General features: G+C 43.9%; 1 protein-coding gene across 1 annotated transcript in view; it reads left to right on the top strand.

Annotated features, from left to right (window-relative positions):
* Positions 1 to 25,634, top strand: part of ANKH (ANKH inorganic pyrophosphate transport regulator) — a 139,551-nt gene that overhangs the window by 63,047 nt on the left and 50,870 nt on the right. The window contains exons 2-3 of the mRNA XM_065874906.1: positions 14,538 to 14,754; positions 23,609 to 23,727. Coding sequence (XP_065730978.1) covers positions 14,538 to 14,754; positions 23,609 to 23,727 — 336 coding nt within the window. The remainder of the gene's footprint in view (positions 1 to 14,537; positions 14,755 to 23,608; positions 23,728 to 25,634) is intronic.

Raw genomic sequence — 25,634 nt, 5'->3', positions numbered from 1 at the left:
AGACTGTGCCATCAGAAACAAAGAAAAATTGGCTTTTCTTTGTTTCCTCAACACATTACTCTTAAATAACAAAAATGATAAGGAGTTTTACTAGAGCGTGCTCCTCCTATCCATTTATATTAATATTTTCTTAAATGATGCTTTAAAATAATGTCAGTGTCAACTGCTGAGACTTAGGGCTGGTACTACGTATCAGTCGTTTTTCCTGTGGGGTCCCGAGTCTGTGGAAATGTCACAGGACTTGAAAAGGCTTAAATAACCCCACGTGGGCAGTGGGTATTTGGGGGAAGCTTCACTGTGCGTTCTCATTTTGTACCAGGAGATATACATTAGCTGTGGACTATATCCCGGAGTCACAGAAGGAGCACTGAGTGTGACCAGTAGGCCTGTCTGGACCCAGGTTGTGCCCGAGCTCCTGTCCCACTGTCAGCCGGGACACCACCTTACCGTCTGGAATCACTGGGGCCTTGAACGGAGCTGTACTACTTTAACAGACGCCCTTCTTGGGTGGTCACGGGAAGCTTGGGTCCAAGGAGCATTCCCCACTGCTCATCCTGTAGGACCTCTTTGCCCAGACTGCAGGGTCGAGGCTGACCAGACCACGCTCTGCCACCAACGGCAGCATCACTCAAAGCCAGGAGCCTGCCCTTGACTCCTTTCAAAGGGAAAGACCTCAGGGAAGTTTTAACTCAGCCTATCCTACCTTCCTTATAAGGGCTCTCCAATTTCCCAAACGACATTGCCATCAGGTAAAAGTAACAATTTCCTTTAGTAATAATTATCTCTAATAATAACCGTCTGGATGGGTAAGGACATTTCTGTGTGAGGACATGCACACCCCTCCCCCTGCCTTGTTGACAGTGGGGGGATGTTCATCCCAACGCCACCCCTTCACCCACCGTCTTCCGTCTAGTGTTGAAGGAGGGAAGGGCATCGGGCTAACGGTCTCCCAGCCTTCCGGTTTGGGCTACACCATATATTAACCAAAAGCCTTGGGCAAGTCAGGGAGTCTCTTTGAACCTTGTTTCCTTTTTTACAAAACGGGAATTTTTGGATAAAGAAGATGTGGCACATATATACAATGGAATATTAGCCATAAAAAGAAACAAAATTGAGTTATTAGTAGTGAGGCGGATGGACCTAGAGTCTGTCATACAGAGTGAAGTAAGTCAGAAAGAGAAAAACAAACACCGTATGCTAACACATATATATGGAATCTAAAAAAAAAAAAAAAAATGGTCATGAAGAACCTAGGGGCAGGATGGGAATAAAGACGCAGCCCTACAAGAGAATGGACTTGAGGACACGGGGAGGGGGAAGGGGAAGCTGGGACGAAGTGAGAGAGTGGCATGGACATATATACACTACCAAACGTAAAATAGATAGCTAGTGGGAAGCAGCCGCATAGCACAGGGAGATCAGCTTGGTGCTTTGTGACCACCTAGAGGGGTGGGATAGGGAGGGTGGGAGGGAGACGCAAGAGGGAGGGGATATGGGGATATATGTATATGTATAGCTGATTCGCTTAGTTATAAAGCAGAAGCTAACACACCATTGTAAAGCAATTATACTCCAATAAAGATGTAAAGAAAATTTTTAAAGAACAGGAATTTTCAATACCTACCCTGTTGTTGAAGCATTGTTAGATACAGCCAATAAGATAACGTGTGAAGGTACATTCAAAACTCGGCCATACTGCATATGTAAGAGGTTGGTGTCCTTCATGTGATCCATAAATCAGATTTCTTGAATGAATTATTTACACCCTCAACAAATATGCTTCTATGGCTGCAGCATCCTTTGGGGCTCCAGGGGCCAAGTGGACAGGGGCGCAGATGTCTCCTTTCACTGGGTCACCTTCCTCCCCTCGTTCACGTAGGCCAAAGGGCTAGAGCAAGACAGCACTTCAGGCTACTCTGATTTTCAGAGATCCAAAATCTGAATTACAGTAAATCTGGATTTACAGAATGAAGTTCAGCATGTGTGTTTACTAGCTCATTGTTATGTACATGAAATAGTGACAAAAATGTATTCATTCTCTCTTTAGTCTAGAAATTTTCAGAGCACTTCACTTTTACCCGCACTGTTCTGTAGCTTATTCCTTGATCATATCACTTTTCTTGGTGAAAAATATTTGGCACAAAGCATGGTTATAGTTGTAAAGACAAAATAAGTTCAGGATATATAATTCTTAAATCCTTGCTACCACTATTGACACCATTGGACTTTCCCGATTTGCTTGTGCTACAGTGACATTCTTTGTCCTTTCTTGTTTTATGTTCTAAACGGTCTATTCAGTGAGATGATTTTACTTTACCTAGAATCTCATAAGTCAGATCAGTAATTTAGGCCAACAATAGCAATGGCGTCATGGGGAGGCCATGACAAACCTACTTGCACACAGCAAAGCAACCACTGAAGACAGCTTTGTCACATTAAATATGGTCCATTTGAATTTTGTCGGGGTTCCTCTCTCAGCATGTGTACGTGTCTGTGCATGTGTGCACGTGTGTGTGTAACACTGGTTTGTAACATCCATGGGCTGGATGGACTAACCTGTTTAATGACTAATTTTTGACTCTCACTAGCCTCCTAAAAACAATCAGATCAAACGCCCCAGGCCCTTAGAAATCTTTCACAAAACTTGACATGTGCCCAGTTATATAAATACCAGCAGTGAGTCATAGCTGAACCCCAAGCAGAAATAACTGAATCCCACAGTTGAGAAGCAAGTAAAAATTTTGCACAAGTTAAAGATACTAGGATGGTGCATTATCCCACGTAGAAAAGAAGCTCATAAACACTCTCGTCCACGTCTCCAGAAGGCCGCCGTGGAGAGCCTCTTAGCATTTCTACCACCCTAGTGATGGCGGACTGGTGTATGAGCTTGGGAAGACAGCCCACGTGGTGCTGTGTTCCCAGGTTCCGTCTGTACCCTTCGCCATGCTGTGTGGTGCTGATGCCAGAGCATTAGTGGCCTGATTTCTCTTCTCCTCATTTTCTTGGCGTGGCTCAGATATACGATGACTTCAGCCTCACTCTGTTCATCCTCCACATTTACGCTTGTAGTGCTTGCTACACATTATAGTTTAAAAAATAATCTTTGCTTCAGGGTCTTTGGAATTTTCCATAAAAATCCATCTTTAGGGCTTCCCTGGTGGCGCAGTGGTTGAGAGTCCGCCTGCCGATGCAGGGGACACGGGTTCGTGCCCCGGTCTGGGAAGATCCCACATGCCGCGGAGCGGCTGGGCCCGTGAGCCATGGCCGCTGGGCCTGCGCGTCCGGAGCCTGTCCTCCGCAACGGGAGAGGCCACAACAGTGAGAGGCCCGCGTAATGCATAAAAAAAAAAAAATCCATCTTTATCCAAAAGTTCTCTTTGTTCTGCTCAGCTAATCCTCTCTGTTTAAAGTAAGCATTTGGCCCCAACTGCGATATCTAATTCAAAGTGGAAAGAGGGCTTGGTTCAGGATAATAGAGTGATGGTTAGGACCTCAAGCCCAGAGGTCAAGAAGTTCTGGATTCTTCTCCCAGCTCTTGGTCACCCTGGACAAGTGGCTTAGCCTCTCCGTGTACCAGTGTTCTCACCAGTAAGCTGGGAAATAATCGTACATCCCTCACAGAGTGGTCGGGAGACGTAAAGATCTCAGAACAGTGTCCGTCAGAGAGCTAGCACTCAGGAAACGTTAGCCGAGATAGTTTCATCATCATTATTATGGTGGTCATTGGGTTTCATAAGCTCCAAATGCAAATAGGCATATGCCGCTTCTTCTTCTCTTAGAATAAATGCATTTGTAAATGTCAATAGAAGTTCATAGATGACATTTCAGAATGTTGCAGTTGAGTCAGAAAAAGGAACAGAGCCTTGGAGCTGCTTGCTCAGAGATCTACAGCCAAATTTAAGGTGCGAGAGAAATCAAGAAAAAGAATCTACTCCTAATCATGGAGAGAGTATGTACGTAAGCAGGGTGCGTAAGTACGTAGGCAGAGAGAAAGCATAGAAAGTTAGTAAAAAGACTCCCCCAATCCCAGAGTCAATCTATTCCAGACTGTTGTTTATGGAGTTGTTGTGTGAGCTGTTTAGTTTAGTTTTGTTCTGTTAATAAAGAAGCATTTTAAACTCGATTCTACAGTGGAATAGACATAGTCTTAAGATATTAACCAAGAGATAGCATCATTTGGGGACCATATAACCTTATAAGTATTAAAAAATTAGTAGGAAATGGAAATTTTCACAACAGTAAAGATATGAGATCAAGGTGAGAAATAAGTAAGGAATCTTAAATGATGTGGGAAGCTTTGGTTTTTTTTAAAGTACACTAGAATTTTCATAGTAATATTTCTTCCTTGTCAAGCCTCCTACCGTCTTGAATTAAAGTTAAATTTAGGTACATAAGCTTCATGTTTAAATGAAAGGTCAAGAGGATCTGAGGAGGGACCTATGACACTAAAATATATCCTTGAACGAAATAACACATTTCTAGATTAAAACATCAAGCGTGAAATGCTTTTTGTTTTCCCTGAAGTATTGAAGAAACCAACAGGAGAAAACTGAGTTAGCCAAATGTGGAACGTGTTCGGTAGTTTGTTCTTTGTAGAAACTCCTGTCCAGGTGTGAGAAGTGACAGAGAAAAGCAGTGGTATATTTTGGACTTGCCTTGTGTTGTCTCTGAGTTTCCAGGAAGCACTAAATATGGATAGCACTGCCCAGAGCAATGACTCTGACGACCAAAGAGACCAGGCTTCATTTTACTGCCACTCCCTGTAAACCACAACCTCATGTGTGGGTGTCAAGTTCTTGGCCAGAGCTCCAGCTAGACAGAGCGAGGTGTCTCCTTTAGAGGGGTATATAGATCCTTGAGAAAATAAAACATGGCTGGAAAACTACCGGGAAGACAAATGATCTAATTTAACCCAAACCACTTTTTAAAATACAGACGAACAGAACAGCAACAGTGGAAAATTATAGGAACCCAGTCTCTTTGAGGGGATTGAAATCCGAAGGTTGCTGATTAGCTATGTCATTGGAAGACGCTGTTCCCACAGGTAGCTTTGCCTCCACGTGTACTTCTGAATTTTCCACACTTTCACAAATGCAAATTTTCTGAGGACCTTGGGTTTGAGAAAGATTTTTAAACTGTATTCTTTTGCCACAGTAATGGTTGAGTGTGCTTCATGTCATAGAAGGTGTAACGGGAGCGTTGAAGCTGTAGACAGAGGAGTGGTCTTTTATCAAAGACAGAAGATTACCCAGCCCTGTGTCCCATTGGTTTTCCTAATCCAGGATGAGGCAAGTAAAGGAAGTATTCATCTTACTAAAAGTAAAATAAGGGGACTTTCAGCCTTTCATATAATAATCTCACTGCTATTTTAGGGAACAATACCAGTTTCCAACTCAACACCTTTTTCTGACAGCAATATGGGTTTTTTTAATTGAGGTATAGTTGATTTACAATGCTGTGTTAATTTCTGCTGTACAGCAAAGTGAACCAGTTATACACATATATACATTCTTTTTTTATTTTCTTTTCCATTATGGTTTATCTCAGGATATTGAATACAGTTCCCTGTGCTACACAGTAGGACCTTGTTGCTTATCCATTCTGTATGTAATAGTTTGCATCTATTAATCCCAAACTCAGAGCCCATCCCTCCCCCATGCTCCCTCCCCCTTGGCAACCACAAGTCTGTTCTCTACTGTCTATGAGTCTGTTTCTGTTTCGTAGATATGTTCATTTCTGTCCACTCAGCACCTTTTTGTGGAAGAATTTGAAGAGCCATTTCTATATGAGCAACGTGATCATTTTTTTACCGTATGGCCGTGAATGTCAGTTACAAGATCCGAGTCCAGCTGCCCTTGGCACTTCCTGAACTGTGTGGCCATCTCTCTCCAAGCCCTGTTGCCCTTACAGGCACCCATCTTCTCAGATTTGGAGGTTATCACCCTGGTTACCTGTCAGCACACTTAGCTCTCATCAGGGTTCTCTCAGCTTCTCCAAGAAGGTTCTCCTTTGAATCTAAACTTCTGATTTTCTTTTCACGGCAGCTGACTTCTCTTATAGGATTTGACTTCATAGGGGAACAGCTTGTCCTATATGCCAGTTGACATCCAAAGGACATGAAAAAAAAAAAGTCAGAAAAAAATCTTTGTTTAAGCTTTGTACTTAAGAGGCTAATCACGTGTCCCCCCTGTTGCATCCTATCTATGTCTGTGTGTCTGCAGTTAAGGAGTCACCTTTATCCAGTACTTACTGGGTGCCCATGTGACATAGTAGAAATAGCAGTGGATATCCCTCTCTATCTCATGAGAAAATATCAGGGGTACAGGAAGGTGTATAGTGCCACTGCCATCTCTTTGCATATTTTAAATATTTAGATTCTATCAAAAATGGGTTTATTTACCCAGAAAAACCAAACCTGCAGTTGGAAGATTTTTATGAAGGACCAGATAAATCAGCTGGGTGTTCGTTAACACATCTCTTCATTCACATGTTGCATTTTAACTATGTGTTAGGCATTGTGCTGAGTAGATGCAGGAAAGCTGGTGACAAGTAAGCCCAAACCCTGCCTCAAAGTAATCTGGCAAGAAGGGCAGTCTGGTAACCAGGCAACCACAGTACAGCCCAATGAGTGCAGCACTGGGACCCGGGGTATAGGGTGCCGGGGGGCACAAAGGAGACTAGGCCTAGGGGGCGGCTTCGCAGAAATGTGATTCCTGGGAACTGAACTGGTGATGAGTTTACCAGGTGAGTGGGAATGGGGACAGGGGTAGAGGCAATCCTATGTAGAGAAAAGAGCTTGAGCAGAGACCTTTAGCCGAAAGGGAGCATGGCGTATCCAGAAAGCTACAAACAGTTTAAGCCTCATAAAACATAGTGCAAGGGCAAGTGTAGAGACCAGACAGACAAGCAAGGTCAGATCGTGAATGGCCTCTGTGAGTGGTCACTCGTTGAACAAATACTTACTGGATGCCGTCTACCCGTGTGCCGGACACTGTCACAGACACTTAGAGCGACATCTGTGGGGCCCACGGTCTGTGAACAGGATGCAGCCCTGAAGCACCTCGGATACCCTTGTAGGAATTTGGACTTTTGTGATCTGACCGTAGTGTGGAGGGAAGGAGGGCTTGGAGACAAGAAGACCACGAGTGACCTGACCCAAGGCATGGTGGTGGGGCTGGAGAGAACTGGACAGATTAAGAGTGACTAGGCGGACTTCCCTGGTGGCGCAGTGGTTAAGAATCCGCCTGCCAATGCAGGGGACACGGGTTCGAGCCCTGGTCCGGGAAGATCCCACATGCCACGGAGCAACTAAGCCCGCGCGCCACAGCTACTGAGCCTGCGCTCTAGAGCCCGTGCTCCACAGCAAGAGAAGCCACCACGAGAGGCCCGTGCACCTCAACGAAGAGTAGCCCCCACTCACCGCAACTAGAGAAAACCCGCACGCAGCAACAAAGACCCAACACAGCCAAAAATAAATAAATGAAATTTATTAAAAAAACAAGCAAAAAAAAAAAAACAATGACTAGGGAAAGAGTATGTTTGGGACCAGGAAATCTGTGCATATGAGGACTGAGAGGGATCCAGGGAGATCCTCAGGCTTCTGGGTGGGATGCATTCATTCAAAGGGAACACAAGAGGAAGGCTGGGTCTGTGGGAACCCAGGTAGTCTAGTAGATGGTGAACCCAGTTTTGGAAATGTGGAGTGTGAGGTGCCATAGGGGCACTCAGATGGAGATGGGTGGGTCTGGAGCTTAAGAGAAGCCTGAGAAATCTGGAGAGATGGATCAGGGACTCCTGAGCAGACAGGGAATAATTGAAGCTGTGGGAGGGGGAGGGATTGCTGAGTCAGAGGGGAGAGGGAGCGGAGGCAAGGGCCCCAGGTAGAACCCTGGGGACACCGATATTTGAGACAAAGGAAGAGGAGGCATCAAGGAGAAAGAGCTGGAGCAGAAGAGCTAGGAGGAGAACCTAGAAACTTCAGCATCACTGAAGCCAAGGAGGAAACAGCGTTTCACAGAGGGAGCGGCCCACAGGGTAGATCCGCCCAGGGGTCAGAAAGACGACGACAGCAAGTGCCCGTTTGCTTTAACAGGAAGAGCATGTGTGAGGGCCGCGGACAGAGAAGCCAGAACCCAGTGGGTGCGTTCAACACAGCATTATGTGCTGGCTCCCTGTCATGTGACCAGAGCATGCTAGAGCTGTGGTTCTGGGGCCACAGACGGGCTTCCTGCACTTCAGGAGCTGCTGTTCTAACAGGCGGAGCAGTAGATGGGAAAAACAAAAGTGGGAATAAGGAGCACAGGTACCACTTTATAGAAGTCATCTGTGAAAGGGAGGTGAGAAAGAGGGCGGGAACAAGAGGAGGAGAGGAGGCCAGAGAAGGTTTATTTTTCACGTGGAAGAGACTTAAGCATGTGAGAATGAGGATGAGAAAGAGCCCGTCGAGTAGCCAAGATCAGACGAGCAGGAGAGGAAGATGGCGGCTCCTGCCAAGGTCAGAGAGACAGAAATGCAGAGACCCAGGGGGATAGCCCTAGACTCGCCCTGCTCAGACTGGCCTTTCCAGCATAACGAGAGAGAGGAGGTGAAGAAGGGTTTGGGGCAGCTGTGTTTTGTGGAGGATCGTTTTAGGGAGAGAAGCAACAAGAAATTTAGTTTCTACCTGATGGATTCCATATTGCAGATGAAGTAAGAGGTGAGAAAGAAAGAGGCTGAGAAAGAGGAAACGAGGCAGCCCAGGAATACAGAGAGCAGGGGTGGGGAAGATGGACCGATAACTGAGCAGTGAACAGCCCGGTTGAGGATGGAGACAATGAGTGTGTAGTGGCAGCACCCTGCGTTGTACATTTGATTCCAGCCGCTCCTGAAGCCCAAGTAGAAGTCTGCAAATCTAGATAAGAGTGGAATAGATAAATAATGAGATGAATCCAAGGTCAGAGATTTGCGGACAGTGAGTTGTGGGTACTGACAAGGGTGAGGTTAAGGTGATGACTATGACATGTGGGGTAGAGTGAGGAAGGACAGGCAGCAGGAGGGAGAAGATGGGGCGGTCAAGAGGGTGACGAGTTTAATGGCATTTAGAGTAGCTAGAGGGGGAGGGGCGGAGAGAGCCTCACAGATCTCCGGGACAGGAGGAGATCAACGGTGCAGCCTGCAGCACCTGCCCTCCGGGACAGGGTATCACCTTCTGGTCCCGCTCCAGCTCCTGGGGCCGGGGGAGGGGAGGAGGTACAACACTTCACCCAGCGCCCAGCTGTTAAGGAACACTCGCTGTTAACATTGGCGTGAAATGATTGGCAGGACGGAGGTGAGGTGGTGACTCTTGGTTTAAAGATGCTCAGTTGGCAGTTAGAGATGTTTCTGGTCTCTCGAGCCCAAGTTTAAAATGTCAGGATCCCTTTTAGGGTTTAAAGATCTAAGACAGTTCATACCAGGGAGATCACATGGGATTTGTTAGCCATTTCCCTGGAGGCTGTGGTTTTTTGGTTTTTGGGTTTTGTTTTGTTTCACTTTTTAATATCCTGTAGTTTTGCTGACTTTCTGGGGGAAAAAATTAGGCATTAGAACACCATGAACCTGGCAGATACTGGGATTTACTAAGGCAGGTAGGACCCAAGAAAAGCCTTCTGCAGCCAGATAAGTTTGGAAGTCAGACATTACATATTGACGACTACCCACAGCACAGAGAATGCTGATTTGGTGACGAGGCCCCCGTGCCATGCCATCTGGAACCAGAACCAGGCTGGGCTTGAAGGTCAGCTTCATATTTACAGTGGTTGGAGTCTCGGTAGATGTGGCCCTAATTTAAAGTGTCTTTACTCTGGAAAGCCCATGAATGTTTAGACACTTGCCTCTGATAGACACTTGCCTCTGAACAGCCGGTGAACCTCTGTACTTAGAACAATCTTGGGACAGAATTGTGACTCCAGGCCTAATTCATTCCAAAGACTTCTCAGACACTTTCTTAGCTGAATTTCAAGGACATAGCTCTTCCTCTTTCCCAGCCACAGTGGCTGTTCTTCCTGGTGTTGGCTAGAGATGCAGCAGGGTTTGTGAGTGACGTGGCCAGAACAGTAGTAGCTAACTGATGGATGCTGAACTACAGCATCCTTATAACCCCCAGGTAACATGGAAGGCTTGCCACATACTTAATGTTTAAGTTTATTTCTAGGGTGCTACAGGGCTGAATCTCAGACTCCCTTCTATCTATACCTTGTCTAGATAATCTCATTTAGTCTCCTGCCTTTAAATGCTGTCTGTATGCTGACGACCTTCAAATATCCATAGCCGAGATGTCCTCTGGACACCAGGCTCACTTAGTCAACTATCTTACCTGACTTCTGTGTTTGGAATGCTATGGGTGTCTCACACCCAGTAGGGGACTCCTCAGTGGAGGTCTTGCCTTTTCCTCCCAAACCTTCCCTCCCCCAGTCCCTTCATCTCAGTAAGTAGCAACACCATTTGACCAATGACTCAAGCCAAAAAAGTCAACAGCCAGCTTTGATTTCTCCCTTTTCCTCACACCCACCACATAGTCCATTACCTCCAAAAAGCTCTCAAGTCAATCTACTTCTCTCCGTCTTCCCTACGTCCCCTAGTCCAAGCCACCGCCTTCTCTTACCTGGATTACCACAGAACTCCTGGCTTCCTGCTCTGCCTGTCCCTCTCCAGGCCACGTCCATCCCTGCAGCCAACAGGAGCCTCTATCCCACCTCTGCGTGGACCATTTGATGGCTTACCACTGCTCTTAGAACAAAGCACCGTGTTCTTTGCTGTGACCTGGAATGACCTCAGCATTGTCTTCTCTTCCAAGTTCACCTATTCCCCTCTACTCTCACTGGCTGCCTTTCTGTTCCTTAAGAACACTAAGCCCTCCTGCAGGCCTGTGCCTTCCTCCAGCTCTTTATACAGCTGTTCGTTCTTCATCTCTCAGCTCAGATATCACCTCTTTGAAGGGGTTCCCTTGTCTAGTTCATCTGAATAAGCTCCTCCAAGGAAACCCCAGCTCATTAATTTCATTTCTTCAGTACCCATCACAGGAAATGTTTATCCTGTTCATGTGTATTTCACTTCATTCTTTCATCCTTATCGTTCACCTATCATGTGATCCCCTATCATGTTTAGGTCTGGAGATGTGGTAGGAACCAGACAAAGTTCTCTTTGTGCCCTGGAGCTTACAGTCAAATGGAGAAGATAGACAGGGAGACAAATAACAAGTAAATAGACAGTATGATGTCAGGTAATGAACATGCTATGAAGAAAAACAGGGTAAGTAAATTGAGACAGACAGGTAAAGCAAACAATAGGTGATGGAAGGAAGTATAAGAACTAATGGCTGATAAGAAAACATCACAAATAAGTGGGCAATGGGTGTTTTATTCAAACTGGTGTTGAAGGAGTAAACGATTATGAGAAAATGAATTTTAAGCCATACCTCACAGAATAAGTTCCAGGAGGAGTGAAAAGCTAAATGTGCAAATGAAACTATAAACTAGACAAAATTACCTTAGCTAAAGATGGGTAAGAATGACAGAGTCCAGAAGTATGGAAAAACACTCCATGAAATGAAGGATCAACTACATAATAACTTAATATTTCTGGTATCAAAAGAAAATCATAAAATTAGGAAGTGAACAAATTGGGGGCAGTACTGAAAATGGAAATAATAAAAAGGCTAATAATATTAATATAGCATGTCTCCTCAGTTCTAAAGCTCTTTTTTCTTGCATTTTAATGCTTCTTGAAATCAGGATATGTTTTCCCATCACAATGTACATTTAATTTGGCCAATAAAAATGTTAAGAGTAAATCTTACAAGTAATAACATCTTCATCTTACAATCAAAATGTGACTTGCTTAAAGTGCATACAAATTAGTATCAACATTGAAATTCCTGGCAGAAAATACCTAATTCATTCATTCATCCAACAAATATTTGTGTTTATAAGGTAGCAAGGTGGTAGGGGTACAGCGGTAAGCAACATAGACATAGGTCCTTGCTTTCAAGTGCCTTCTCTGGGCCGGTCATGGGTGGTGCCCTGTACACTACTTATAGACAATCTAAGATCCATTATTTCAGCGAGAATAAGTACCATGGCCAAGGCCACTCAGTAGTTAAGTGGTAGAAGCGGATCTAGTCAAGTCTGCCTGGCTCTAAACCCTGTGCTCTTTCCTCAAATTACCATAATTGTTGAGCTCAGTGGAGTTTTCACACCGAGTCTTGCTGACAGAGCTGTTCTTCCCTGTGCCCTTCTTTCTGCTCTCGTGCCTCAGCGCTGGGTTTAGGACTTCATCAAGGAACAGTTGGTGGAAGTAGAAAGCATTGCCGTTGATGCCCCAGCCAGAGCTAATGTCTTTTTAGCAAAGAATAAAATGTTACCCACGAGACATATAAAAAGACTAATCCCACATTATTTAGGGGCCCTCCTATATAGTTTTAAAACTTGTGCTAATATACAATTTTATCATTTAAGTTCGAACAGATATTTTAGCAATAAAAAGTAAACAGTTTTCAGTCATAGATTGGGGAAAGATGAGAAGGAAAAAGAACAAACCATGCACTGTTCTCTATGTCTGAGAGAAACGTAATTAGAAGTTGTATTGAGCTGGGGATTCTGGAAGCAGAACCTGTGTTGGGAAATTCTTGTGCAAGTGATTTATTGAGTGTGTGCTCTCTCCGGAGAAGGGGAGAAGGAAGCAGTGGGCAGTGGGGAAAAATTAAACAAGGATGTGGTCTCCACTGGAGACTAGCTTCCACCTGATCCCATGGGGAGCTCTGGAGCATGAATTGGACCAGCGTGATCAGTCCCACAGTGAGGCAGTGGAGGTGACCTTTTATACCCCTGTGTCAGCTAGCTTGGCTTCACAACAAAGGATGAAATAATGCCATTTGCAGCAACATAGGTGGACCTAGATGATCATACCAAGTGAAGTAAGGCAGAGAAAGACAAATACCGTACGATATCACTTCTATGTGGAATCTAAAAAAATAACACAAATTAACTTACTTACAAAACAGAAACAGATTCACAGACTTAGAAAACAAACATGGTTACCAAAGGGGAAAGGCAGGGGGAAGAGAGATAACTAAGGCATTTGGGATTAGCAGATACACACCACTATATATAAAATAGATAACCAACAAGGTCCTACTGTATAGCACAGGGAACTATATTCAATACCTTGTAATAACCTATAATGAAAAAGAATCTGAAAAATATATATATATACACACATATGTACAACTGAATCACTTTGCTGTACACCAGAAACTAACACAACACTGTAAATCACCTATACCTCAATAAAAATAAATTAACGAATTAAAAGTGTATTACTATACAGAAAGCTGACTCTCCTGCCCAGTCAGTTGCCTGTGCCTAAAGACAGAGGCGATGTACTGGGGACATTTTAAAAATAAAGTTCTTCTTCCTGGACATCCCATTCCCACTACCTCCAGTCTACTTTATTGTCTACTAGGTGGGAAAGTTAGTTTGGAAATGCCGTCCTGACAAGGCCACCAGTACCTCAGAGGGTCCCTCATGGAGGATGGTTAAAACAGCATATTCTATGACCACATCTTATTATTCAAAATGGTGTATTTGGTTTAAAGATTTTCTTTTCCTGTTTGTCTGCACAGAGATCATGAATCTATTTCAAGTTAAGATACAGTAAGAATCAGGTGAATAGCATCCATTGATTGTATAATAATTTCCTTCAATACCTATTTTCATAGCATAGAACTTACTTTATGCTGTGAAGGATACATACATAACAGATACCTAGTATTTCACACACACACACACACACACACACACACATACACACACACACCCCTTCCTTAAAGGAAAAGAGAAACCATCACCTACTCCATATAAAGTGGCTGACCCATTTCCAGAATGCCTGTTGCTATTCTGTAGGTTCAGCCTACAAATAAAATTTAACATGTTAACCTTTTAACCAGAACTTCTCCGAATTATTTTCTGATATTAACATAAAATACTTGTTGGGTTTTTTTCTATTACTTTCACCCCAGCGGACAGCTATCTCCCCCACAAGAAGATATTTCAAAATGAAGCTAATACGGATGAAAATGAAAACTAATAACCTTTATCAAATTACAGTGAGATTTGCCCTATAAGCTGCTTAGAGTGCCTATGGAAACATGACCTGCTGAGTTTTCTTGTAGGAGATATAAGACGGCGTTTCTTATTTATTTATTTATTTTTGGCTGCGTTGGGTCTTCGTTGTGGTGCGTGGGCTTCTCATTGCAGTGGCTTCTCATCGTGGTGGCTTCTCTTGTCGCGGAGCACGGGCTCTAGAGCACAGGCTCAGTAGTTGTGGCTCGCGGGCTCTAGAGCGCAGGCTCAGTAGTTGTGGCGCACAGGCTTAGCTGCTCCGTGGCATGTGGGATCTTCCCGGACCAGGGCTCGAACCCGTGTCCCCTGCATTGGCAGGCGGATTCTTAACTACTGCGCCACCACGGAAGCCCCAAGACACCATTCCTAACGCTGTTTGCGGGTTTCTTCCCTCCACAGGCCTTGAACCGGGGCATTGCAGCTGTCAAGGAAGATGCAGTGGAGATGCTGGCCAGCTATGGGCTGGCCTACTCCTTAATGAAGTTCTTCACGGGGCCCATGAGTGACTTCAAGAATGTGGGCCTGGTGTTTGTGAACAGCAAGCGGGACAGGACCAAAGCTGTCCTGTGCATGGTGGTGGCTGGTGCCATAGCCGCTGTCTTCCACACCCTCATAGGTAAGGCTGTTGGCCATCCCTTAAGAATCTAGCTTGGCTAATTCCTTCTTCCTCTTAATTCATTTTCGTGTATTTATTGTAGTAAATGATTTCTTCCATAATTGTTAAATATCAAGACAATTTTAAGGGATGGAAGGAATGGAGTTTGTGCTCCTAGGTCAAGAAAAGAAAATGTCCTTTGTCTGGCAAGCTGTATGTCTCTGGTTCCCAAACCCTAGTCAGTGAGGAAGGAGTTTCATTAACAGGTGAGCAGATCTAGGATTAGCCTTCAGTAAGGTCAAAAAAATGTCAGGTGCTTTTGTTAGAGACAGACATTACTTACTCTTTTCTTTTTTAATTGAAGTATAGTTGATTTATAATGTGTTAGTTGCAGGCGTACAGCACAGTGATTCAGCTATATACATCCATATATGTATATCATATATATGCAGTATATAGATATGTGCTTTTTCAGATTCTCTTCCACTATAGTTTATTAGAAGATAATGAATATAGTTCCCTGTGCTGTACAGTAGGACCTTGGCGTTCATCTTATCAGACTCAATCTTAAGAATGAAAATAGAATGAGTGTTATTCAGGATTAATTCTTATCAGCGGTGAAAACCAATGAGATTGTTTTATGTATTAAAATTATCTCCTTTTAGGGCCCCATGTTTCTGTTTCAGATGAGACTCAATACTCTGGGCATAACATTCTTTCCATGAAACAAGAAAATTTTATCACGTACAGTGACTGGCCTACGGTTTCACCAAGACCTAGGAAAGCCCCTTCCTTTAGAGCTGGAGTTCTACTTCTGCTGCCTTCTTGGTGGTGATAAAAAACCCTAAGGGCATGATCTCAGAGCCCCTTGGCTTCAAAACAGCTCAGCTTACCTGGCATAAAAATTGAATGGCACACCTACTGAACCCAGTTACATAAAGCCTGTGAACAACACTTCACAAACCCATTGCGTGTCTTCAAATTGGCACTGGTTGTATGAGAACCATGAATGTCCGTGGTGAATGAAGAGCCAGGAGATTAACCCAAACCATTTACAGTGTACTCAGATGTCAACTCATGTTTACTCATATAATTGTGAATCTAAAAGTAAATAGACTGAGGCCTTTGTGGTCTTCCTTTTTTTTTTTTTTTTTTTTTTTGCGGTACGCGGGCCTCTCACTGTTGTGGCCTCTCCCGCCACGCGCAGACTCAGCGGCCATGGCTCACGGGCCCAGCCACTCCGCGGCATGTGGGATCTTCCCGGACCAGGGCACGAACCCGTGTCCCCTGCATTGGCAAGTGGACTCCCAACCACTGCGCCACCAGGGAAGCCCCTGTGGTCTTCCTTTTAAATACAACATAGGATTTTGTGCTAAGAACAATGTGGGCGAGAGGATGCTTCTCATGGGCCAAGTATCCAGGCAAAGTGTTGCTATTGGTCATTTCATTGGGGCTCAGAGCTTCGGGGCATGGGACAGAGAGGAGATGCCTTTCTTTCCCTTAACTTAAACCCTGAATACTAACTTATCTGCTGAGTTTTAAAGAAAACTTCTGCAGCTACATTTGATCTGGGCCATTTTCATAGATGGTATACGTACTTGAGAAAATTCCATATGTGCAATGAGTGGGTCTAAATAAATTTTTGCCTAAAAAGGAAGATAAATTAGTTTCTTTTTAGCTACTTACTTCCAAATAAACCCAACATTCCCTGTTTTAGTCATGCTCAAATGAGACTTTGGGGCTAATAGCTAATTACCAGATGTCAGTAATTAAGGAAAACTTGAGTGTACTGTGTTATTGACACTGTTGGGAGGGACATTTGGTCACTGAAATAAAAATCAAAGTCATTTTCCAAGTTAAATGCAAGTTTTTCAATTTTAAAATAGAATCATAAAATCTTACATTTGAACCAAAATGGTTCTACATCCCAGATATATTTAACAACTGCTTTTACCACTGTTGATATTTTTACAATTATCACTTCTTTTCCTTCCAACAAACAAATGCTTTCTACAGTTACTAAGAAAGCAATATCAATTTCTTTCAAAGACTTAAAACTCAGATTTTAATGATTTTCCCTCTTCTAGTTTGTTGGCCTCATTTCAATTTTCTGCCTAATGGTTTGATTCTTCTCTTGCCTTCTGCTGTCTGCTGCATCAGGCATCTTTGCTCACCTTCCTTTCTCCTTTTTTTCACTAATCCCATAAGCTTTTCTGTACTCAGATCTTGCCAATTTTTCCCCATAACCTTGACCACAAGCTCCAGGTGGGATGTTGCCCTCTTGTCATCCTCACCTTTTCCAACATTATTTTCCTACCATCCATAAACATCCCCCCGTTGTTTCTACTTTACAATGTGTCACCTACACTAGACACTAAAACCCATTTTCACGTCTTAGTAATGCTAGAAACAGCCACTGACATTTCTACTTTAACAGTCAGCTCTCGGCTCTCTATGCTTGGGACAAGGGAACAGTGACATAGATAAACAAAAAAGCAACTATTCCAAATAATTTGACTTAAGAAGCCATTGTCTGCTCTCAGGCAGTCTTCCTAATGGTATTTGCTTGGCCTGATACTGAAATGGGTATGTATTCCCCACATGAACAGCTCCTCAGTAGGGCTTAGAGTAAGTACAAGAAGCCGCATGTTACACGTTCACCAGCTTAGCCCAGAGTGAGATAGGAACCAGAGTAACCTAGGCTTAAAACCAAATTTCTCTATATTATTTTGTTTAGGTGAAACTAGTCTAATTGCCTGAGACTTTCCTTTTTAGGTGCTATTTCCCTATCTCCTTAATAGATTTATTTCTGTTATCTAGACCTTCTAACTTTTCCATAGCATTTATATAAGGGCATCCAAGAGCATAGAGGAGGAAGAAGTTCTTTCTCTTAGGGATTGGTTCTGAAAGGCTCGTGGGGTGGGTCATCTCTTAACTGGCTCTGAAAGTGTTGGTTGTATTCCAGCACAACTCTTTCTAATTTTTCCCTTATCTTTGATACAAGATGGAGTGGAGAATTTGACCCAGTGCTCTAAATGAATATTTTGCTGTAGCCACTTAAGATTACAAATGGTGACTCTTCTTGCCTATTATATTTCTGTTAATTCTGTCTAACCTCAGGCTCGTGGTTTTAACAAAATCACCATGTGCTATGCTTTTTCAGTTTAATGGCCAACTCCTTGGTTTCTTTTTGCTTTGTTTCCTAATTTACCTGTTTATTCATTTTATTCTTTACAATATTAGTTACTTTTCCCAGCAAGATGCCTTCTGTATATTTAATGAATATTTCTCTTTTTTTAGATATACTCAAACACTGATAAAATTCATCCATTTCCCCTTATGATGTTATTAACATGAATGTTTAACTCTAAGCAGACACACCACTAATATTAATAGAGCTGAACTTCCTGCTTTGAATGTAGGGGGCTTTGACTAAACAAGAGTGAAAGAATTGCCCTTTGTTTAACTCACCTTTAAAATAGTCCAATCCCCATCTGTCCTATCAGTGGTCCAACAAATTACTTATTGAACAAATAGTACGTGCATGTCATTCAGGTCCTACTAATCAAAAGTTGGATACAGAGGTGAGATAAATATAAAAGATATTCATCCTTGGGGAAGAAAAGAAGTGGGAGGCACACAGCCACCACGCATTTATGAATCAGGGGAGAATAAAGCAAGAAAATGAGTTCTGTGTTGAATATCACAGGTAACAGGGTGGATGCCCAGTGCTAGGGTACAGGTAACCAGGTAAAGGAGGTGTGCAGCCTGAGACTATAGAAGAGCCCGTTAGGCAATAGGGACAGGAAAAGGGGGAGAGAGGAAGAGAGAAAGGGAAGGAGAGCAGGGAAGGGCAAAGTAGAAAGAGGACCAGCAGGGAGGGCTTTTGCGGCTGTAGCTGGGTCCCTTGGAGAGCCTTTGACACCAGTGAAAATTTTTTTGTGACATCTCAGGGACAGCTATATTGAATAAAGCAGATTGAGTCTAGTGTTCATGTAAGTATGTTTAATACAGCTTTAACAACAAGGAAGATCTGTATATTCTTATTTACTGCTTGATAACGTTATGGTCTCTAAAGAAATTTTTAATATTTAGAGAAGTTCAATATATTTTGTCAGTCTGCATAATCTCCTGGGTTATGAACTAGTGCTGGGGCAAGGTACTCTTAAGATATTTTTTTTTTAAGTTTGTGTATTGCATGGCATCTCCAGCCATTGGAGAAATCCTGATTCCCAGCATGATCTCTATCTTAGATTTTTTTTTTTTCCCAATCTGGATGAACTTTGACATTTCAAACTTTCAGTATCTACCGATAATCTACCAACTGCTAGAGGATCTTCTCACTTAGAAGGAACTTCAAAGCTAAGCGTCACCAGCTTTGAAAAACCAGTTTCAACGGTAGCTTCTTTCCTTCGCTAACCTGGTGTCACATCTGGGCATCCATTTACTGATCACAGTGAGACATTAGAGGTAGACTCAGGTCAGAGAGGACCAAAAACTCCTTTGTAGGGTCAACTGTTATTGTGTTTGTCCCAATAAAGGAGAGAACTTTCACTAGGTCCTTTTTATTACATTTGCTGTAAATAATGTTTTTTCTTGTGTTTCATATTCATTTTCTCTGATTTTTTTCTCTTTTTGGACCAGACTGGTAAGCCATGCATTCTCTCATCCTTGAGAGATTTGCACATGGTTATGGATTTCCCCAGACGTTTGCACATGGCTGGAGTGGGTCCCACTGATCACACAGGCACTTCCCCAGGAATGTATGGTGCAGATGGTGAGGAAAAGATGGCTCCAGAAAATGTACCACCCAAACTTTATGCAGTTAGCCAAATGAGTAGACACTTGGAATTGTGTTGGACTGACAGACTTGAAATCTAGAGATCCACTGACCAGAAAGTTGATATCTATTCTACGTGTACCTGGAGCCTGGCTCAAGATACCCAAGTTGCAGGAGCCTTGGTAAACAGAACACAGTGGGTCAATCCGTAGCACTTGTGAGACTTTTAAACATGGGAACTAAGGAATTAGAATCAGAATAAGAGCTCCCAAATTTGGCCCTTGGAAATGCACATATTATTCTTTTACTAAAAATGGAAAGAGGGCTTTTTCTTCAATTCCCATGGGAAAATTATAGGTAATGAGGCTTATTTTGATTAATACGAAATTTCATGGCATTTTGCAACAAGTGCTGGCGACTCTGGATGAACAAGTTTGAGAACCAGTGATCCTGGAAAGGTCCATCGCTCCATTACCCCAGAGTCTCACAGGAAAATAATTCTGAGGTCAGAGGAGCTAGGGATTTGAATGGCCCTTCCTGCTTCTTGTTTGGGCAGCTCAAAGCTGTCTACCTGTAAATAGGTTAAGTCTGTGTCCTCCTGCTGCAGCCAGACCATGAACTCCATTTACATCTATTCAAAAACCTTGCTTAATTTTTCTTTCTAATATTCTACTTTTCACAAGGACTATAAGCTATTTCAGAAGAGTCTTGGTAAGGCAGCTTATAGAAGTTGAAGGTTACTAAATGTCATTAATGCAGCTAGCCTGGTAATTATAGACTCTATGCAGAGTGCTTTAAACAAATTATCCCCAGCCTATACCTCCAGCCAGAAACAGCTCTGGGACACGGGAGGGGAGGGTGAGGCGATACTGGGTGGAAAACAGCCGCTGGGATTTTACTCTCCCAGCTCACAGGGTGGAAACAACCTTTATAGTTATAACCAGACTCTTCTACTACATGTGGGAGGAGTAAAAGGAAGGAAGAAAGTCGGGAAGAAAGCTTCTTCCCTTGGCCTCCAAAGTTTTTCTCTAGCAGCTAAAGGAGGACAAGAAGTAAAAAGACGCAAAAGCATCCTTGGGCCCATTGGTCTCAAAGTACCCCTGGCACCTGGGGACCCTGGAGCTGCAGACTGAACAAAGCAGGGGGGTGAGGTGGGGGAAACATCCTGGCAGAGTCAGAGGCTTGGTCGAGCTCAGCACCCAGCAGTCCTTCAGACCCTGTTAAACTTTAGATGTCAGCTCTTCATTGCTCTACATAAAGGCACTATTTTTGATGTTTTAGTTAAAATAGTGTAATAAGTTGGTACGCTTAGGTGTATTCACAGAAGTAGAGAAGCTTAGTTATACTGATCCCTATACACTCAGGCCACGTGAGCAAACTACACGCCCTGCTCTCAGCTGTTCAAATTCACACGTCCCTTCTTTTCCTGCCATTACCCCAGAGACTCACGGGAAAATAATTCTCCCCTTCCTAGAAGCCACCTGTATGAGTTTGCTAGGTCTGTCCTAACAGAGCAACACAGACAGCAGAAGTGTGTGGTCTCACGGTCTGGAGGCTGGAAGGTCGAGGTGGTGGCAGTGAGGTTGGTTCCGTCTGAGGCCGTGATGGAGAGTCTGTCCCAGGCCCCTCTCCAGCTTCCAGTGGTTTGCAACGTGCGCTGTCCCTTGGCTTGTGGAAACATCTCCCCGATCTCTGCCTTCATGTTTTCATGGGCTTCTCCTTGTGCATGTCTATCTCTGTGTCCAAATTCCCCCTTTTGAGAAGGACACCAAGAGCCCACTCTTCTCCAGCGTGACCCCATCTCAGCTAATTATACCTGCCATGACCTGGTTGTCAAATAAGATCACCTTCTGAGGTCCTGGGGACTAAAGACTCAGCAGATGAATTGTGCGGGGACACAGGTCAACCCATACATTGCCCTCCGGATCACAGCCTTTTCTAATCTCAAGGGCCCAGCTTTAGCCATCCAGTCCAGTCCAGTCACCTGGCGTTTGTATTTGCGTTAACCTTTACCAGGGAATGTTAGTTCCTGAGCTCTTCAGAGCCAGCCCCAGGCTCGTGCACTTGGCATTGCTCTGCTCGGCCAGCGTGGCCGCCTTTACTATTGCCAGCGGTCTCTGCTGGGAGGGGCGGTGGGGTGGGCCGGGTCAGGACCATCTCTGCGCAGGTCTCAGCGCAGTGAACTTGACTGAATGAAAAGGAGTGTACAAACCAACAGCAGCCACGATTTCCAAATCTCGGCACCCAAAGTAAGCTGTGTGTGTGATCCAGCAACATCTTTATCCCGGCTTTGTGTTTCACCAGCTAATCTCAGGTCTGAATGCACTTCTCACCTCGCTGCCAAGTCGGGCTGGAGGGCTTCCTCCTGCTTTCCAGGATCAGGTCACCCACGTGCCTTCTGATCCAAGCAGGACATCACAGCTGCCTTCCTTGTCCCTGGCCGTAACTAATCCCATTTCCCCAGTCTTTTCTCTTTCTGCCAAGTGCCACCCTCCCTCCTGGATTTCTCTTCTTGCTGCCTCAGTGGTTTTGCTGGTCCCGCCACGCTCCACACCTGCCACCTGGGCTCACCTGACAGCTCGCCTCTTGGTTTCCACCTCTGCCCTTCCTGGGAGGACTGGGCCCTCCTCTCCTGCATTTGCCTGTCTCACCAGCATTGCATGCTGGATGTCTTAGCCATTCCAGCCCCCTACCCCTTGAAATCACTTACTTGTACCTCTACCCTCGCTGAGATTTCTAGTTATAGACATTTAAACAACTTGGATATCATCCTGAAGAGCACACTTAATCCAACATCCCCATAATTCCAGACTAATCCCGACAGAGGATGGAGGATTATTTCTTTTTACCAGTTTATATGGTAATAAGTCGTCCCCCAAACTTTGAGATGGGAGAAGGGATTCTTATTATTTCACAAAGTGAGAGACACTAAATTTTATCTCCTTTCTGATTTCAAAGCATCTTCTGCAGTTGTCAAGTGCATGGATATTCATATTCATAAAAGAATGAACACAGCGGGGGCACTACTGTTAGAGCACTGTGAAAACACAAAGACCATTGTTTTCCTATACAGTCTAAACATGGTATCAGTGAGGTAGCGAATAGCTAAATGTGGTATTTAACCTTTACTAACAGTGTCTGCCAGAACGCCTAGCAGACACTAGGAGACCTTTCCCTTTCTTCCTTTCTCTCCCTTTGGCACCAACACATTCATTCAGCCTGCGTTGGTTAAGGCCCATTATGTTCCAGTCATGCACTGGTCACAGGTCCTCATGTTGGAGGGACTTGGAAAGCACAGAGATAGCATTTTTCCACTGGGGAGACTATACCCACAGTTACCACCCTCCTCCCAAAAAAAGTGATACAAAAGGAATGACAAACAGGGAAAAGCTAGCTTTAACATTTTTATTGAAAGGTATGTTATCCCGTTGTTATGTTAAAACACGCACGCATAATCCACCACACACACCTGTAAAAGAACTGGGCAATTAGAACCTAGAGTGTCAACTGTGACCCCTTCTGGGCAGAGGGATGAATGAGACTGTAGATGATTTTCTTCTTTTTGCTCATCTGAATTTTCTAATTTTTGTACCAAAACCCAAATATTATATTTAAAATTGTTTTTAAACTTTTGAGGGCTTCCCTGGTGGCACACTGATTAAGAATCCGCCTGCCAATGCAGGGCACATGGGTCCGAGCCCTGGTCCGGGAAGATCCCGCATGCCGCGGAGCAACTAATCCTGTGCGCCACAACTACTGAGCCTGCGCTCTTGAGCCACAACTACTGAGCCCACGAGCCACAACTACTGAGCCCGCGTGCCACAACTACTGAAGCCTGCGCGCCTAGAGCCCGTGCTCCGCAGCAGGAGGAGCCACCGCAATGAGAGGCCCGCACACCGCAATGAAGAGTAGCCCCCACTCGCCGCAACTAGAGAAAAAACCCGTGGGCAGCAACAAAGACCCCACGCAGCCTAAAATAAATAAAATAAGATAAATAAATTTATTTTAAAAAGAACTTTTGAGATAAAAAGCTTATGAGGATAATGTTTTCTAAATATCGCCATGTTTTGTTTGGTTTTGTTTTACCTTCTGCAGCATACAGTGACTTAGGCTACTACATCATCAATAAGTTGCACCATGTGGATGAGTCAGTGGGGAACAAGACGAGAAGGGCCTTCCTGTATCTTGCTGCCTTCCCTTTTATGGATGCAATGGTGAGTAGAGAAGATCGTTGGCACTGTTTAAAAAACTTATGGTAAAAAGTACATAACCTAAACCACCATTTTAACCATTTTTATGTGTACAGTTCAATGGCAGGTAGTATATTCACGTTGCCGTGACTCTTCAGAACTCTTTTCATCTTGGGATACTGACTCTATTCCCATTAAACACTGCCTCCCCACCCTCCCCTCCCCCAGCCCCCAGCAACCCAGAAGTGGAAATGGCTCCACTTATTCCCCCCAGGAAATGACCAACGCATCTGAGGCTGTCTTCACTGCCCACATTTTTTTTCCGATTGTGATAATATACATATAACATAAAACTTCCCATCTTAACCATTTTTAAGCGCCCACTTCAGTGGCATTAGGTGCATTCACATCGTCGTGCTCCCGTCACCGCCATCCACCCTCAGCCCTCTCCATCTTCCCAGCTGAGTCTCTGCCCCATTGAACACTAACTCCCAGCCCCTGGCTCCCACCACTCTACTTCCGTCTCTATGGACTTGACTGTTCTCGGTACCTCATGAGTGGAATCGTACAATATTTGTCCTTTTGTGACAGGCTTATTTCACTTAGCAAAATGTCTTCAAGGTTCATGCATGTCGTAGCATGTGTCAGAATGTCCCTCTTTTTAAGGCTGAACGGTATTCCTTGTATGTGTAAGCCACATTTGGTTTACCGTTTCATCCATCAGTGGACACCGGGGTTACTGCCACCTTTTGGCTACTATGCATAATGCCGCTGTGAACATGAGTGTGCAGACACCCCTTTGAGTCCTTGCTTTAATTCTTTTGGGTATACACCCAGAAGCGGAATTGCTGGGTCACATGGTAATTCTGTTTTTAATTTTTTGAGGACCCGTCATACTGAGTTCAGCAGCAGCTGCCCCATTTTACATCCCCGCCAGCAGTGCAGAAGGGCTCCAGCTGCCCACTGACTTTTAACCAGTCCATCTTTTCAGTTTATTTTATGAGAATTATCTATATTTGCCACAAGTTCTGGCAGTAGGCAAGAGAGCTTGTCTGAAAAATTGATTCAAATATAAATTCCTTTCTGATATATTCAGGATCAAGGGATCAGAATCGCTTTCAGATAAACTTACCACTTGCGTGGTATAAGCACCCAAAGCTTTTTAGAATAAGACTCGCTTGAACATACTGATAGGATTTTATTACTTTAATAGCCAGCTTTGCTAGATTAGCTAAGGGTGGCTGACTTCCATAGATTAAATTCTTTGTTCCGATACTGAAGAGTTCTCAGAGAATGCTTTTTTCCTATTCATCTGTGTTATAGATATAAAAGAGACTTAGCCAAATATATATATTTACATATTTCCAACAATGTCTAATGCTAGAAAATAAACCTTTTCTTTGGGCTCCACTTTAAATTACCCTTGGAAGGAGACTTTAACATATGATAATCTATATAGGTTTTTCTACCACTCCTTACCTCCAGTTCTATATACATTAGACGTGTGAGATGAATGGAGGCATTGAGGTATGGCATTAGCCCCCAGTCCTCAGAGGAACGATGCAATGTAAAAATGTATGTGGTCCATCCTCTCAGATGTCATCAGAAGTCTTAATGTGCCTGTAGCAGGGTTACGGGGGCAGCCTTCTTGAATCTGACAGCTTCCTACTGGTGGGCCAGGGAACCTTAGATATTAAACCCTTAGTTTCCACCGGAGGTCCTGATTTTTAGTTGTCGTGACATCACTTTAGGTGGAGAATTTGGCCACTGGAACACTTGTACCTGGATTTTCTTTTTCTTGCTTATCACCAGGTGTGTTTACTCTGGTAGTTGATGCATACCCCCCGCTCCCATACCCCCTACCCCAAAAAGAAAACAGCCAAGGGTTTGGAGTATGTAGAACTGGATTCCCCACGGGGCCCAGGCTGGAC

This window comes from Phocoena phocoena, chromosome 3, assembly GCF_963924675.1.
Source record: "Phocoena phocoena chromosome 3, mPhoPho1.1, whole genome shotgun sequence".
NCBI lineage: Eukaryota > Metazoa > Chordata > Mammalia > Artiodactyla > Phocoenidae > Phocoena > Phocoena phocoena.
This window is presented reverse-complemented; position numbering and strand designations above follow the sequence as displayed.